This window comes from Gymnoscopelus braueri (genome assembly GCF_963280865.1).
Source record: "Gymnoscopelus braueri genome assembly, chromosome: 19".
In the NCBI taxonomy this organism is placed as follows: domain Eukaryota; kingdom Metazoa; phylum Chordata; class Actinopteri; order Myctophiformes; family Myctophidae; genus Gymnoscopelus; species Gymnoscopelus braueri.
The window spans coordinates 20,902,702-20,916,641 of NC_137621.1; the positions used below are offsets into that span (position 1 = coordinate 20,902,702).

The 13,940-nt window shown below is 39.2% G+C and overlaps 1 protein-coding gene across 1 annotated transcript; it reads right to left on the bottom strand.

Moving 5' to 3' along the window:
- Positions 1-483: 483 nt before the first annotated feature.
- On the bottom strand, positions 484-13,666 carry ivd (isovaleryl-CoA dehydrogenase). The gene is made up of 12 exons (XM_080413637.1): positions 13,472-13,666; positions 10,100-10,189; positions 9,841-9,892; positions 9,252-9,421; positions 8,873-8,966; positions 7,271-7,401; positions 6,081-6,177; positions 5,290-5,383; positions 4,280-4,361; positions 4,078-4,182; positions 3,477-3,549; positions 484-2,031 (listed from the first exon to the last, which is right to left on the bottom strand). Exons 1-12 carry the CDS (start codon positions 13,601-13,603, stop codon positions 1,898-1,900), a joined length of 1,254 nt encoding a protein of 417 aa, XP_080269763.1. The 5' UTR covers positions 13,604-13,666; the 3' UTR covers positions 484-1,897.
- Positions 13,667-13,940: the final 274 nt, after the last annotated feature.

The window sequence follows — 13,940 nt, forward strand, 5'->3', positions numbered from 1 at the left end:
AATAATAAAATAGCAATAAGTTTAATGATTATCTGGGCCTGTATTATGGTGGCAGTTCTGTGTACACATGGTATACAGTTGGTACAGTACTTTGTATTGTTTGTTGAACTGAAGTGGAAGTAGCAGAGTTTGTATATGTCAGTTTATGCCACATGTATGATAGTAACACATTTGTATGACAGTTACTGGTTAATGTTTTAGTATCAGATAAAAACAAGTATTTAAATAGAAATTTTCAAAGAAATCAAAGGTAATTATGTCTTAATTAAACTTAAGTTGCTTTAAATACAGTCCAACAGTAATTACTGTATGCTCACTGCAAACTGTGAATTATGGATGCTAAATTGTTATATTTAAGGCAGGATTTAGAAACTTCATATGCTAACAGTCTAGTCTAGTCACACACTTTTCAAGTCCTTGCAAAAGATTCTTAGGTCTCATTGTTTTTACTGGTTAAATAAAGGTTATCTATAGTCCAAAAAAGCAAAATCATGTTTTGTTTTTATTATTGTTTGCACACAAAAACATTGTATTATGTTGTTGCCTGTTTATATTATTGTTACTTGTCAGGGACTACTGATGGAAATTAGCATCCCAGCTGAATTCGGTGTATTTACATTACAGCATGTAAGTACTGTTCATTGATATACGCTGTCCCTTCCAAATAAAAAAAATGTAAAGCAAGCTTATCAAAAAACACTTTTCTACACATATCAACAGCAGTTACAAAATAATCTAGCCAGGTTATATACAACAACACATAATTTACAACAGGCATAATGACAGAGTAATCGATAACAGTGTGTGGTTTTACTTTACACTTTATAGATGCTGAATACGACAAAAGAGAAAAGAAACAGGCTAAACTCAGTAACAGAAGGCAGTTAAATCTCAAGGCTGTTTGTGTCACGATTTGGAAATTGCTAATGCAAATACAGTAGGAGTTGCTTATTCAAATGTATGCTCTTATGCAAACTCCACTCCTCTTACAATCATTCATTCACCGTTTTAAATGTTCACAGTACAATTATCACCAGTATATTTTAACCTGAAATCATATGCAGGGTGAGGTGATCTCTCAAAGCTTTCTTGACAAGGACCGAAGGAAGACAAATACAGCATTTAGGATTTCCATATTTACTTATGCTAATGTGTGGAAATCTTAGCCTGACACTGGTGGTGGATATTTCAACGATTTCTAATATAGTAATCATTTGTACAGTATGTAGTGGCCTCTGTCATGTCATGTTTTACTGTTGTAAAACAATGACATAGTAATAAAAGTAATAAAAATAAAAGTGCCAGCTGGTACAGTAAATGCTTGTCATGTGTTGATGCTGAAACTGATCTTGACATGGTTCAGAATAACCAGTTATGCATCAAAATGTATTATATGTGCTATTTGCAAATTCAACAAAATGTGATTGCTTGCCTTTGTTCCATGTTATAAAAAGACAAATTATGTTTTAACTGCTGGGTAAACAAATTAAGTTTTATGGGCTATTTAATGGCAAAAACTAACAACAAATAAACAGATTAATAATGTATGAAAATAATTATTAGTCTTAGTCCTATTCAATATACTACAAGCAGTAAGCAGCAGAGATCCATGTCTATAACAAATAAATGATACATCTCAATGAACTATGAGATGTTTCATGACACAATTTTTACTATTTAAAAAATATGAAATATGACCGATCACTCAATCCAAGGAAAAATGTGGGCTGAAATCGCACAAAACAACATTAATCATGACAAAAACAGTAGCTTGTGTAAGGCCATTGAGGTGTGTGTGTGTGTGTGTGTGTGTGTGTGTGTGTGTGTGTGTGTGTGTGTGTGTGTGTGTTGCAATCTGGTCAGTCTGCAGTGAGTCATTTGCCCATGTCAGGTCCACCTATTTGAACATAGCGTTAAAGGATCGACCAATGATGAGCCTGCGAACCTCGCTTGTGCCTGCCCCAATTTCATACAGCTTGGCATCTCGTAGAAAGCGGCCCATGGGGTAGTCATTGATGTAGCCATTGCCACCTATTAGGAAAAAATTAACTATGTTATGATTATGAAGACAATGAGGTAACACACAGACATTTAATAGGCAAACATTTGGCAAAAACAGAAAAGGAGGGGACCAAGTATAAACCGCCGGGGGACTCCGGGCAACAAATTATAAAGGGTTTAAGTGGTTAAAACATAAATAATTAGATCTACTCAGGATTCACATCCACAAGACTGCACACTCCTTGGAAAATGCAAACGATGGACTGACTTAACTTGATAGCTTCATTCAGTACGAGTGATGAACCTGATGAAGAGCTCTTGTGAAACATGTTGTTTGTCTTTTATAATGGACTAATGGATAACTTCATGTAACCGTACCGAGCTTGGTCATCCTAGGCCTCATTGTAAGGGAAATAATACTCTGGACACAATCTCAGATGGACAGAATGCAATGAATGGAAACCTACTGTATAGTCCACCCCCTGGACGAGACTAATACTAATACAATTATTATCTCTGCCAGGCCGGAAAGACTGGGCCGGGGATTATGTTTTCACTCCTGTCCTTCCGTGTGTCTGTCTGTCAGCAGCTAATCTCGGTTCTAGTTAAAAAAATCACACCCTGTGTGAAGTGGGCGGTGTCTTGCTAGCTAATCACAATACTGAATGGAGTCAACCAATCATGTACAAAAGATAAATACATTTATTGAAACACTCTTTATGATGGACGAAACCATAACTTGAAAAAAACAAATATTTGTTTTTTTTCAAGTTATGGTTGCTTATATAGGGCTATGCACATGTGTCATGTGACACTGGCCAATCACAGTCCTGAATAGATTGTGATTGGCCAATCACAGCGCAGGATAATTCTACTAATTTCCTGGGCCCAGATCACAGCGCAGGAAAATGTACATTTTTCCAAATCTCACTTATAGGGGCGGTTTCACCGCCCAATTATGCAACTCGTTATAAATATTTAATTAACTGAATCAACAAGATAATTAATCATGTTAACTTCTGTATGTTGTTGAAGCAGACCATGCTTTTCCCGGGTAGGGACCCATGTTTGGGTTGCGGACCAATTTTTATGGATCGCGAGTAAATATCCTCTTTTTCTCGTTTCCTACAAAAAAATATATATATATATACAGTGTGTGTGTGTGTGTGTGTGTGTGTGTGTGTGTGTGTGTGTGTGTGTGTGTGTGTGTGTGTGTGTGTGTGTGCGTGCGTGCGTGCGTGCGTGCGTGCGTGCGTGCGTGCGTGCGTGCGTGCGTGCGTGCGTGCGTGCGTGCGTGCGTGCATATATATTCAAGAGGTGGTTCACAAGCTCACAACGCATCGCTTCATGCCACGTTGTGAGCTTGTAGATCTATTTGCACTAGTTTGGGTCCTGGGCAAACGTCTAATTTCTCTTTTGGGTCTCGAGCTAAAAAGTTTGGGAGCCACTGATCTAAGCCATTGATTTGCACTTACCCAGACACTGAATGCCATCCAGAGCAACCTGAGTGGCATTCTCAGCACAATACAGGATCACACCAGCACAGTCCTGCAAGAAAAAAACGAAAAAAACGCATGGCTACCATATTGCAGAGGCATAAAACCAGTCAGGGATTTAGTCAGCACAACTTAGAATAAAAGTGAAATAGGATGCTGAATAAGGGAATGTCTTGAGAGATTAATAGATGACTTCTAGACTACTGTATATTTCTATTCACTTCTGACAAACTGGAAATGTTTTTGACAGAATAGAAACATAATGAAGAAAAAGCAACTTAACCACTTATATATATAAAAAAAAAACAATGAACAAGCTCATATATCGGTTATTTTCACTATTAAAAATTAATGAATAAATACAGTTTCACATTTTAAAAATTGTTGAAAATTTGCCCACAAAAGGTAAGCCAGGGTAATGTGGTTGAGAATGAGGGAAGACATGACAATATCACTTGAAATAAAATAAAAGTTAATTTCTTCAATCTGTACATACTATGCAGACACATCAACTACCCAAAAGGTTTCAAAGTTGGACAACAGCGTAGTAAGATTAGTGACTAAAATAAAATCCACTCACCATGGCACTGAAATGTCCTTTGTCACAAGCTTTGGCGACATTATACACATACTGCCGACAGGAACTTAGCCTGGTATACATGTCAGCCATCTTGCCTTGCATCAACTGTAGTAGAAGTAAATATGACACATTAGGAAACCAGAAACTTCTATTCATTTGACCAAATGTCTCTCCCAGGTTGGACATGGTGATTAGTTCAAACCTGAAAGTGTCCAATCTTTTGTCCAAAAGCTTCTCTGACATGTAGGTAGGGAATAGCAAAATCCAGGACCGACTGCATAATGCTGAAAAAGGGATATTCATGTTGGTAAGAGTTACAATAGCAAACAATTCACTGCGAGGAGGAAGAAACATTTACTAAAGAAAAAAACACATCTTCAGTATGTCAGTGTTGAGCAACAAAAAAGGCTGATCTACGACCTCACAACGAGTTGCATCTATTTTCAACAAGCGACACCATTGTACACCGTAGAATAAATTAAGCATCTATTCTTCTTTAACATCAACAACTACACACAACCTACATTCTTTTCTGACCAATCACAGTGTCAAAGTGTTCAGCAGAATACACAAGCACTGCTTTTCTCAAGTGGCTACATGAGACACAAGCTAACGGCAACGGTAGCTAGCAGAGGACAGTCCAGGCCACATTGTCTAATTGATGCCAGCATGATCAAATTGCCTCCTTGGACGAAACATGAGCCAGATTCCTGAAATGCGAAATTCTAAACTGTATGAGATGTTAATGAGCAAATGTGAACAAAACCTAAAATAATCGATCAAGGTTGCAGAATTCAGGTAACCACAATCTATGCATAACAGCAGCTAAATACAATATACAGTGTGTGTGTGTGTGTATGTATACACATATTTTGCAAGTGATGTCACTTTTGAGCCTTTGGTGATGTAAAAAATATCTCACATCATAAATCAAAGTCATCTCTGGTAATTCAAAGCCAACAGCTGCCTAGGTTACCAAGGTTAGGCAGGCTGGGAAACTAGCTTTGCATACACCTGTCCCAGTGGCTGATGCATTCCAAAATTCACTATCCATTTTAATAGTTTTCCTTGCCTGGTGTTATTTATGTGTGTTATTTAAGCAAGCAACTTCTAGACATAGCCTTGTTACGTATGAAAGTGTCCAAAGAAGTATACAAACTTACCAGGCACACAATAACAACTCAAATAGGTAAATTGGTTAAACAGACTTACCCAATGGGTCCTGCTGCAAGTACCAATCTCTCCAGGTCCAGGCCACTCATCATCACATACACGCCCTTGTTCAAAGGACCAAGGATGTGCGTCGCTAAAACAAATAAAAACATCTACAGCTTAACACATTGAATGCCAAAAACGGTCCGGACCGTTTTTGAGGGTCCAAACGAGAAGTGCCGAAAACGGTCCGGACCGTTTTTGACCCAATTCTATTTTTATACATGTGGGCCACGTGGGGCGCTAAAACGAAACTTTGACATCACCCAAGCATTTTCTGAGAAGAAGAGGCTGGATCTGGCTCCATGTCAAAAATCCTTCCGGTCGGCGTTTTCAATGTTATCTCCTTGATTAAAAGCTTAATATCTCCATTTCTTTTTAATGTGGTGGAAACGAGCCGTTTTCGATCGGCGATCACGCTGCAATGGAGGGTCGCGTTGGAAATATTATTGTTCCAGGCGTTAGTCGGGACCCTCCGCCGTCTCGCACGCACGCTTTGTTTACATGCATTTCCGCGTCGGGGCTTCTCACAGCACGAATCGTATAACGCAAGTGGATGGAAGAAATGCTGGCACTCAACGTATACTATTTTAATAAACCTCTGGCACCCAATGTGTTAATAGTGAGACAAAAGGTTTACACAAAGATCACATAATACAGGAAAATCTGGAATGTTAAAATAACTCAAATTTAAAAGATTGCCCCAACCAGGTCAATGACCTATTACAAAGGGTTGTACTGTGGTACCTAATGCAACCTCCTACATCAGCTCAGACAATACAAATGCATACCTGGGACCTTGCAGTCTTCAAAGATCAATTCACAGGTATTGGATCCTCTCATACCTAGTTTGTCTAGCTTCTGTGCTGTAGAAAACCCTGGCATATCCTACAGGAAAGTCACACATAGCCTTTTTTTTATTAAATACAACAATTATAAATGACCTTTTTTCAATTGTCATTGACTTTATTCTGTTAATAAAAGTCATAGGGAAAATAAAGTTCAGTAAATTAACTCATTCAGTGCCTGACTTATTTCTGGCAGTTTCGCTCTGAGTGCCAGAGCCAAAATTCATTGTAAAATAAAAGTGCTTAGGAGCCGAGATACAGCCTTTTTCAGTAAGAAGTTAAACAAAGAGTGAATGGAGCAGAACATTTTCAAATCATCAAATCTTGGGTTCTGAAATTTTTTTAGATTTTTTTTTGGACGCCTTAGACGTCCAGTGGCCCAGGGCTTATGATACAACGGACGTCTTAGACGTCCAGTGGCACAGGGCTTACGATACAACGAACGTCTTAGTCGTCCAGTGGCACAGGGCTTATGATACAACGGACGTCTTAGACGTCCAGTGGCACAGGGCTTATGATACAACGGACATCTTAGACGTCCAGTGGCACAGGGCTTATGATACAACGGACGTCTTAGACGTCCAGTGGCACTGAATGAGTTAACGTGCATCCAGAACATCCAGAAAGAAACAGAAGAAGACAGGAGCCAAACCCACAGGCCCATCAATTCGATTAATGAAGTCTTAACCACTTAAACCCTGTACTTGGTAGAACAAAGTCCCTCAGGGCTCTTTACTAGTAACTTTTCTGTTTTCGCTCTACATTAAATATCTTCAATAAATAAAAAACGCAACGTATTGTGAGCTTGTAGATGAGCAATTTTCTATGATTCCCCCCCCCCCCCCCCCCCCCCCACCACAATATGGATTCTGGGGTTAAGTTGTTAAAGGGCTGTCACACCAAGCACTATAACTATAACGATAACTATTGTTCACCATTGTCTTTGTTATAGTTGTGGTGTGAATTCTGCCATTCACTGGAGTTAGAACGATTTTTTAAACTACCGGTATATCTTTAAAGTTATCGTTATACTGTAGTTATAGTGCTTGGTGTGAACGGCCCTTTTGACACAACATCCATGGGATCTACTACTGTATATAACAAGTACAAATCTTGTGTTTCAGAAGGCTTGCCTTCTCAATGATGAAAGCTGTGATTCCCTTCTGATATGCCTCTGGATCTGTTTTAGCATAAACAATCAGGACATCAGCATCTGGCCCATTGGTGATCCAGAACTTGCCGCCATTCAGAATATAGTAGTCACCTGTTGAAGAAAATACAAACAGAAAGTACAAACCACCATGATCTCAAGTCAATGGTTGCTTTATTGATAGCCAGGAAAAGAGCTATTTAAAATGACTCAATTTCCATGCCACTACGCAGCCTTCAAATCGAGTCCTATATAATATTGTGCTGATCAGAGCAATGGTCACGAGTTATGGCCACTGTGTTAAACCCTGCTTTAACACTTCTTAACACTGCTTAACAGTTTAGCAGTAGTGCCCCATGTGCGCGCAATTTAGATTTTTGGGTGTGACTATTGTCATGGTGGACCCCTGAACAGTGTTTACGTCAAGTTTGGTGCAGATTGGAGCAACACTGTGCCTGTGGCCCCCGGCCCCCCTAATGTGGCCTCTGGGGGGCAATTGTGACGTCCATCGACTTTTTGGAAATTGCAGTAGTTCATACTTTCATTAATTATCAGTCCTAACTTACATAATGCTTAGGTAGCTATCCAACCCACCTACCAAAGTTCAACATGATTTTAAGCTGTAGTTTTATTAATCCAAAAATAATAATGTCTTATGCCATAACTTTGAGTGAATGCCTGCTTAATAAAAAAAACCTTCTGAAACTGGGTGACTATGGGTACCTGAGGTCATCACATGGTCACCTTTGATTACAAAATTTGGTTGAAACACCCACATCTAAAACAGTTCTTTGGAGACATCAAAACACTTAATAGTGCATTGTTGCGAGTCTCTCTTTCAACAAAATCTGCAATGGCAAGTTTGGCAACTTCTGCAATCCACGATGACGCATTAAGTGCCCCTTTGGACGTTCATTAAGGGATCTGGCCTTTTCCATCACCCTCCATTCTCGTTGGCTGACATCAACTTGATGTTCTGGTTCTCACTGAAGTCATACTTATACCTGTACAGCTATACAATACCTTCCTGTCTCTGCTTCAATATTTTCAGGTATTAACTATGCTCTATTATTAAGGTTTTTTTTCCTTATCTTTTTCACTCACTGCCTTCAGAAATTCTATCAATATTAATGCCTTCTCTGTTTCCCCCCACATATGACAAAACATCCCTGCTTCAGAATCACACGCAACTTGTCTAATTTTGTCTAGAATATTTTCCTCGTCCTATTTTCCTCTTGGCCTGATCAGCGGCATTTTTTAAATTAATGTTCATGTTGAATGAAACTCTCATGAAATGCATGCGAGTTTCCATTACTTTACTTTCAGTAGGTTTATGTAATTTCCTATTTTGTCCGCTGAGCTTTTTTCCACTTGCTTCCTTGGCTAGCTGACATCACAACCCTAATGACCCCACTCATCTCCCTCCCTACTCAGTGTTCTAGTATATAATTTAGATTGTGGCATAATATTATTGCGGAAAGAATAAATGTTTGTGTGCATGCACAATGTGGGTATGCAGGGATTGCACATTAACTTTAATGGAGGACTGAGGATGATGAATGAATTATATTCTATGGTATCTCACCTTCCTTCTTGGCTTTAAGTTTCATGGAGACGACATCAGATCCAGCGTTGGGTTCACTCATGGCCAGGGCTCCTACATGCTCTCCTGTCATTAACTAGCAACAGAAAAGCTCGTTTTGAGGACAGAAATGGTGAAACATCCTCTTTTTGCATTTTGTATTTTATTTATCTAAACACAAATACACTGAGCCAGGATTTTAATCCATTCAGACCTGGTTATGTTCTATTCCCTAGTAAAAAAATCTAAAACCTTATAGTAATACAAAGGCAAGGACATCAAAGCTGAAATCATGTATTCTTCAAGTGTTTCGGATTTGATAAGCTGATGTTACTTCATTGTAGAAGAATGTAACAATATATGAAAGATACCTCATCCTGACCTTAGGCAGGTACTTTTCCTTCTGTTTCTCGTTGCCATGGCGCACCATCTGATTGACACAGAGGTTGGAATGCGCCCCGTAACTAAGGGCAACAGCTGCTGACACTCGTGACATTTCCTCCATGACAATGACATGATCTAGGTAACCCAAACCTGTGCCACCATATTCCACTGATAGAGAGTGACAAAGTAAAAAAAACAATTTAGAAGTTTAGAACCAATGATGTTGAGTCTACAGTTCAGTTCAGGGCTTTGATAAAAAGCAACTACGGGTGAAATGTTGGCAGTAAAAGACAGGGTGTGCATTACAGTGTAGCCACACAAATAGGCTATATGAGCTTAATGATTAGATCATTGCCTACAGCTTTTCAAAAGTGCATCATGAAACAAGACTATAATTTGTGGGCTGACCAGGTATTAGCAGGGTGATGACAAAGCCGCATGAGTGTTGAATGATGCAGGATTCTTTAAACTAAGGATGATACCTCAAGAAAAAACAAACTACTCTATGAACTACACCAAATTGCATTAATAAATAAATATATTATAACTCGATAATAACTTTTTAATCTTAGATCTAACCATCATACCTGGAGCAGTTATGCCAAGAAGTCCCATCTCCCCTGTATCTTTCCAGAATTCCTAGTGGTAAAACCATCCAAATAGTTAATTAATGGTATATAAAAGCCAATGGATCTGGATTGTCTCAGCGGTACAGTGTAAAAACAGACAAGCAAATCCATATTCAGTCTTGACTTAGGGTTGGGAAACACAGAAGGGTCTGGGCCCTGACTACTGGCATTCAAGTGAATATTGATGGTAAAAATAAATTCTATAAATTAAACATACCCGCATTCCTTTAAAGTCATTTTCCTTGTCGATCTCATTGGCATAAGGAGCAAGCTTTTCTGTCAGGAACCTCCGAACTGTCTGCCTAAGCTGTTTAGACAAAATAAGATATTCATCAGGTTAATTTAGGTGCAAATAAGAACAGGTTGTCTGTGGATAACAAGTTACAAAGTTGGAAACAATTACATAGAAATATCACCAGTGGCACGTAGACTATGTTTTTTTCCTGCAGGATATGGAACTCCAACATTCAAACAAAATATTCCCCAAGTGTTTTGATGGTGGTGGTGTAGAGCACTACAACGTCTAACACCAGGCTCCAAAATCTCCCATACATGTTCAATTGCGTTGAGATCTGGTTCAGAGTCAGACTGTAAAGGCTTTAAGAATCATGTCCAGGGATGGGAGGATATAAGATTTAATCGTTCATTGCAATAAAAACACTCAATAATTTTTGCTTGGTGAATTTCCACTATCGGCATAATCATGAATATCCTCACAAGCGACTTCAAAAAGCTGTCTAGCTAACCACAGTGTTCCTTCCAAGAGTGTTCAGTGCCAGTAAGTGGGAACTGGGCACATTCTCAAACCTCTACAAGCACAACTAAAGCAAGAAAATGTGAATGTGCTGACATGTTTGCTCTTCAATCTATTTGAAAAGGACCATAGTTTGACACCTTTAATTCTCTAGTACTATTTGATGACAGAAAAGTGCCAGTGTTGTTCAGGTTTTTTTGTAAACTAAAAGGCCATTCACACTGAGCACTATAACTATAACGATAACTATATTGTTCACCATTGTGTTTTTGTTTTTATAGTTGGTGTGAACTCTGCCATCCACTTGACTTAGAAGGATTCTTAAAACTATATTTTTATAGTTATAGTGCTCAGTGTGAACGTCTCTTAAATCAGGTTACATTAAGTCACTGAGTTTGACTATTTCATTTTGGACTTTCATTTGTTTGTGTAGAGCTACACAGGCAACTGTGGGACATCAACCAGGAAAAGGAGATGGTATCATTGGACTTTATTTTATTTAAAGAACAGACTCACACAATGTTGTTATTTTGTATGTACCATTTATGCAGGGGGAATATAATTTGTGATTACCTGATTTATTAATTATAAGTTTTATCTTATTTTATTTTTTTGCATTCATTGTCTGATCCTTGCTGTACCTCTGTCTGTGTGATCTGAAAGCAAAACTAGTTATTAATTTACTGTGCTTTTACAACAGATGACTCATTGAACCATTTGAATGCTTGGATATCAGGTTAAATAGGTAGATTCTTATCGTTATTATTAATGGATTTTTCCCTCTCATTGTGTTTACCTGATGGGGGTTGGTGACAGTCTGAATCTGCCTTGTTTCTTTTTCATTTTAAAGGATATTCAGAAAACAAAGATGTGTCCTATGATGCAATAAACATTTGTATCTTAACAAAATGTAAGGTAAAGTGTTTCCAGTATTTTTTAATGCAAGTTTTTAAGCATACATTTAAGATTATTGGGATAATGTCATGAATCACAATTATTTTAGCCAGGATTAACTGAACCGTGGCGTAACATTTTCATATCGTCCCATGCCTAAACCATTCAGTGACGCCTCGTGCCCTGTAGATGGGGGCATTGGCATTCTGGAAGAGACCACTCCCATCAAAGGCTAAACATGATCACTCAGAATAACTTGTATTTAACGGGAAAAGTGGACCCCAAACCATGCCAGGGAAATGCCCCTCCCCCCTACCCACAGCATAAGAGAGCCACCAGACCACCTCAATGTAGGGGTCAAGCATTCAGGGCTGTACAGTTCTCTTTGAGCACGGCACACATGCGCTTACCCACTTTTGGCGAATATGATGAATGACTCATCTGACATATCACTTTTTTTTTTTACATCTTTGTAGGCCACAGCCTGTGGTTTCTGCACAATTGACTGAACTGTTTTTCCTTACATATTGCACTAATGCATGAGCATCACTGTTATCGACTGCGCTTTCAACCACAATTGCCAACCCCATTTCATGTCTGCCCCATAGATTGAAATGGGGATGTCACTTTATTCACTGTTTCCTATTGAAACACTGGTGGTCTTTGAATTGTGACTATTAGCTCCTGCCATCAGTGCCCCAATAATGAACCGTTTATCATTGTCACTTATCCCCATCTTGATTCAAAATTGAGGTCAACTGAGCCTGCTCAGCATTTTTATTACTTTACATGCCACAGAGCATGATAGGATGTCAATTGCTTTAACTGTATGACGCCATTCACTTGTATGGAAGCATTGTGTATTAGTCCACTCATTTATTCATTTAATTTGCACGTGACAGACAGACAGACAGACAGACAGACAGACAGACAGACAGAGTCTTTAGTTTAGGTAACCAATCAAACACTTCATAGTCAACCCCGCCCCCAACCTCCTCCCCTTGTGTGTAGAAGTCTTCCCTGTTGTGTTGTAGACATATCATTTTCTGTAATAATCTAAAGTGTCCTTTCTTTTTGGGCAAACAAAAACGCAGTTTGGCCTCCTGCGTTTAACAAAACACTTGTCAATAGTGGTGATAACCGTGACATACAGTTCATAGAGTTCATCAGTTCACACGTCATTAGATGACGTAGGGTGCATTGGCTGCTATCAAAGTTATGTCACCATCACCACCAGCTACTGTGTCCTTTATTATGACACAACCTCCCTTCAACCTTCTGACAAGGAAACCCAGGCTAGTGTTGCTAAAGGTGTGCAGAACTTAGGTTCGCAGGTGCATAGACTCAGCTGGCATAATCTCGGTAAACAATAACATTAGCACACGTGCTAACGGTTCTAGCCCTGAAACATGACTGTCATATCATGTCATGGATGAACTTCAACCTGGTGTTTGCACTTTCTCCATTTACGGTCCGTACATCTACATGAACGTTCAGATTTCAAATATAAAGTACTTACCCCATGGCCACGGATGTTACAATTATGTTCGGGCCCACAGAAGTACCCGTATCTTCCATTTTGTTCAATAAAAAGCATTTTAATCCAATTGGTGGCCATTTTCTCATAGAGTTATAATGTATCAGAGTGCAATACACTTCCCAACCGATAGAGTCGCGTAGTTGAAAGCATATGGCGAAAAAACAGATAAAATGGCCACCGATCGGATTAAAATGCATTATATTCTACAATACGGAAGATACGGGTACTTCTGATGGACCGTACATAATTGTAACATCTGTGGCCATGGGTTAAGCACTTTATATTTGAAATCTGAACGTTTATGTAGATGTACGGGCCAAAAGGGGAGAAAGTGTAAACCCCAGGTTGAAGTTCATCCATGACGGACCGTCGTGTGATCCATGGCTAACGGTGCTGCTAACCTCTATCTGCTCCTCTGTCAATCCGTTGACGATGTCGTCCACTGGCAGCCCGGCGGCGCATCCTCTCCTCCCTAGCCCCAGGACAGACGTCCTCCTCGAGCCGAGACGCAGTGCACTCCTGAGGGCAAACATCACGCTATCTTTGTGTAATCGCACGATTAGTCCTCCTAGGTTGATATAACTCCAGAAGGAGGTTACTCTTCTTCCCGTGTGTGTGTGTGCCGGGCAAGAAGTGTTATTTAGCTTTAGCACCCCCGTGTGATTGGGAGGTGACAACCTGCAAGATTCAAGGCTATTCGTTGTATTATTTGACGATAAGAAGAGTGTGTGTGTGTGTGTGTGTGTGTGTGTGTGTGTGTGTGTGTGTGTGTGTGTGTGTGCGTGCGTGCGTGCGCGTGCGTATATATATATATATATATATATATATATATATATATATATATATATATATATATATATATATATATAT

What these genes read in the sequence shown, in the direction of transcription:
- ivd (XM_080413637.1), bottom strand. Translation starts at nt 13,603, where the DNA reads ATGTTTGCCCTCAGGAGTGCACTGCGTCTCGGCTCGAGGAGGACGTCT. An exon ending in CAGCTTTCATCATTGAGAAG is followed by an intron (nt 6,178 to 7,270) that starts GCAAGCCTTCTG and finishes ACTTTCCTGTAG; the next exon opens with GATATGCCAGGGTTTTCTAC. An exon ending in AAAAGATTGGACACTTTCAG is followed by an intron (nt 4,183 to 4,279) that starts GTTTGAACTAAT and finishes CTTCTACTACAG; the next exon opens with TTGATGCAAGGCAAGATGGC.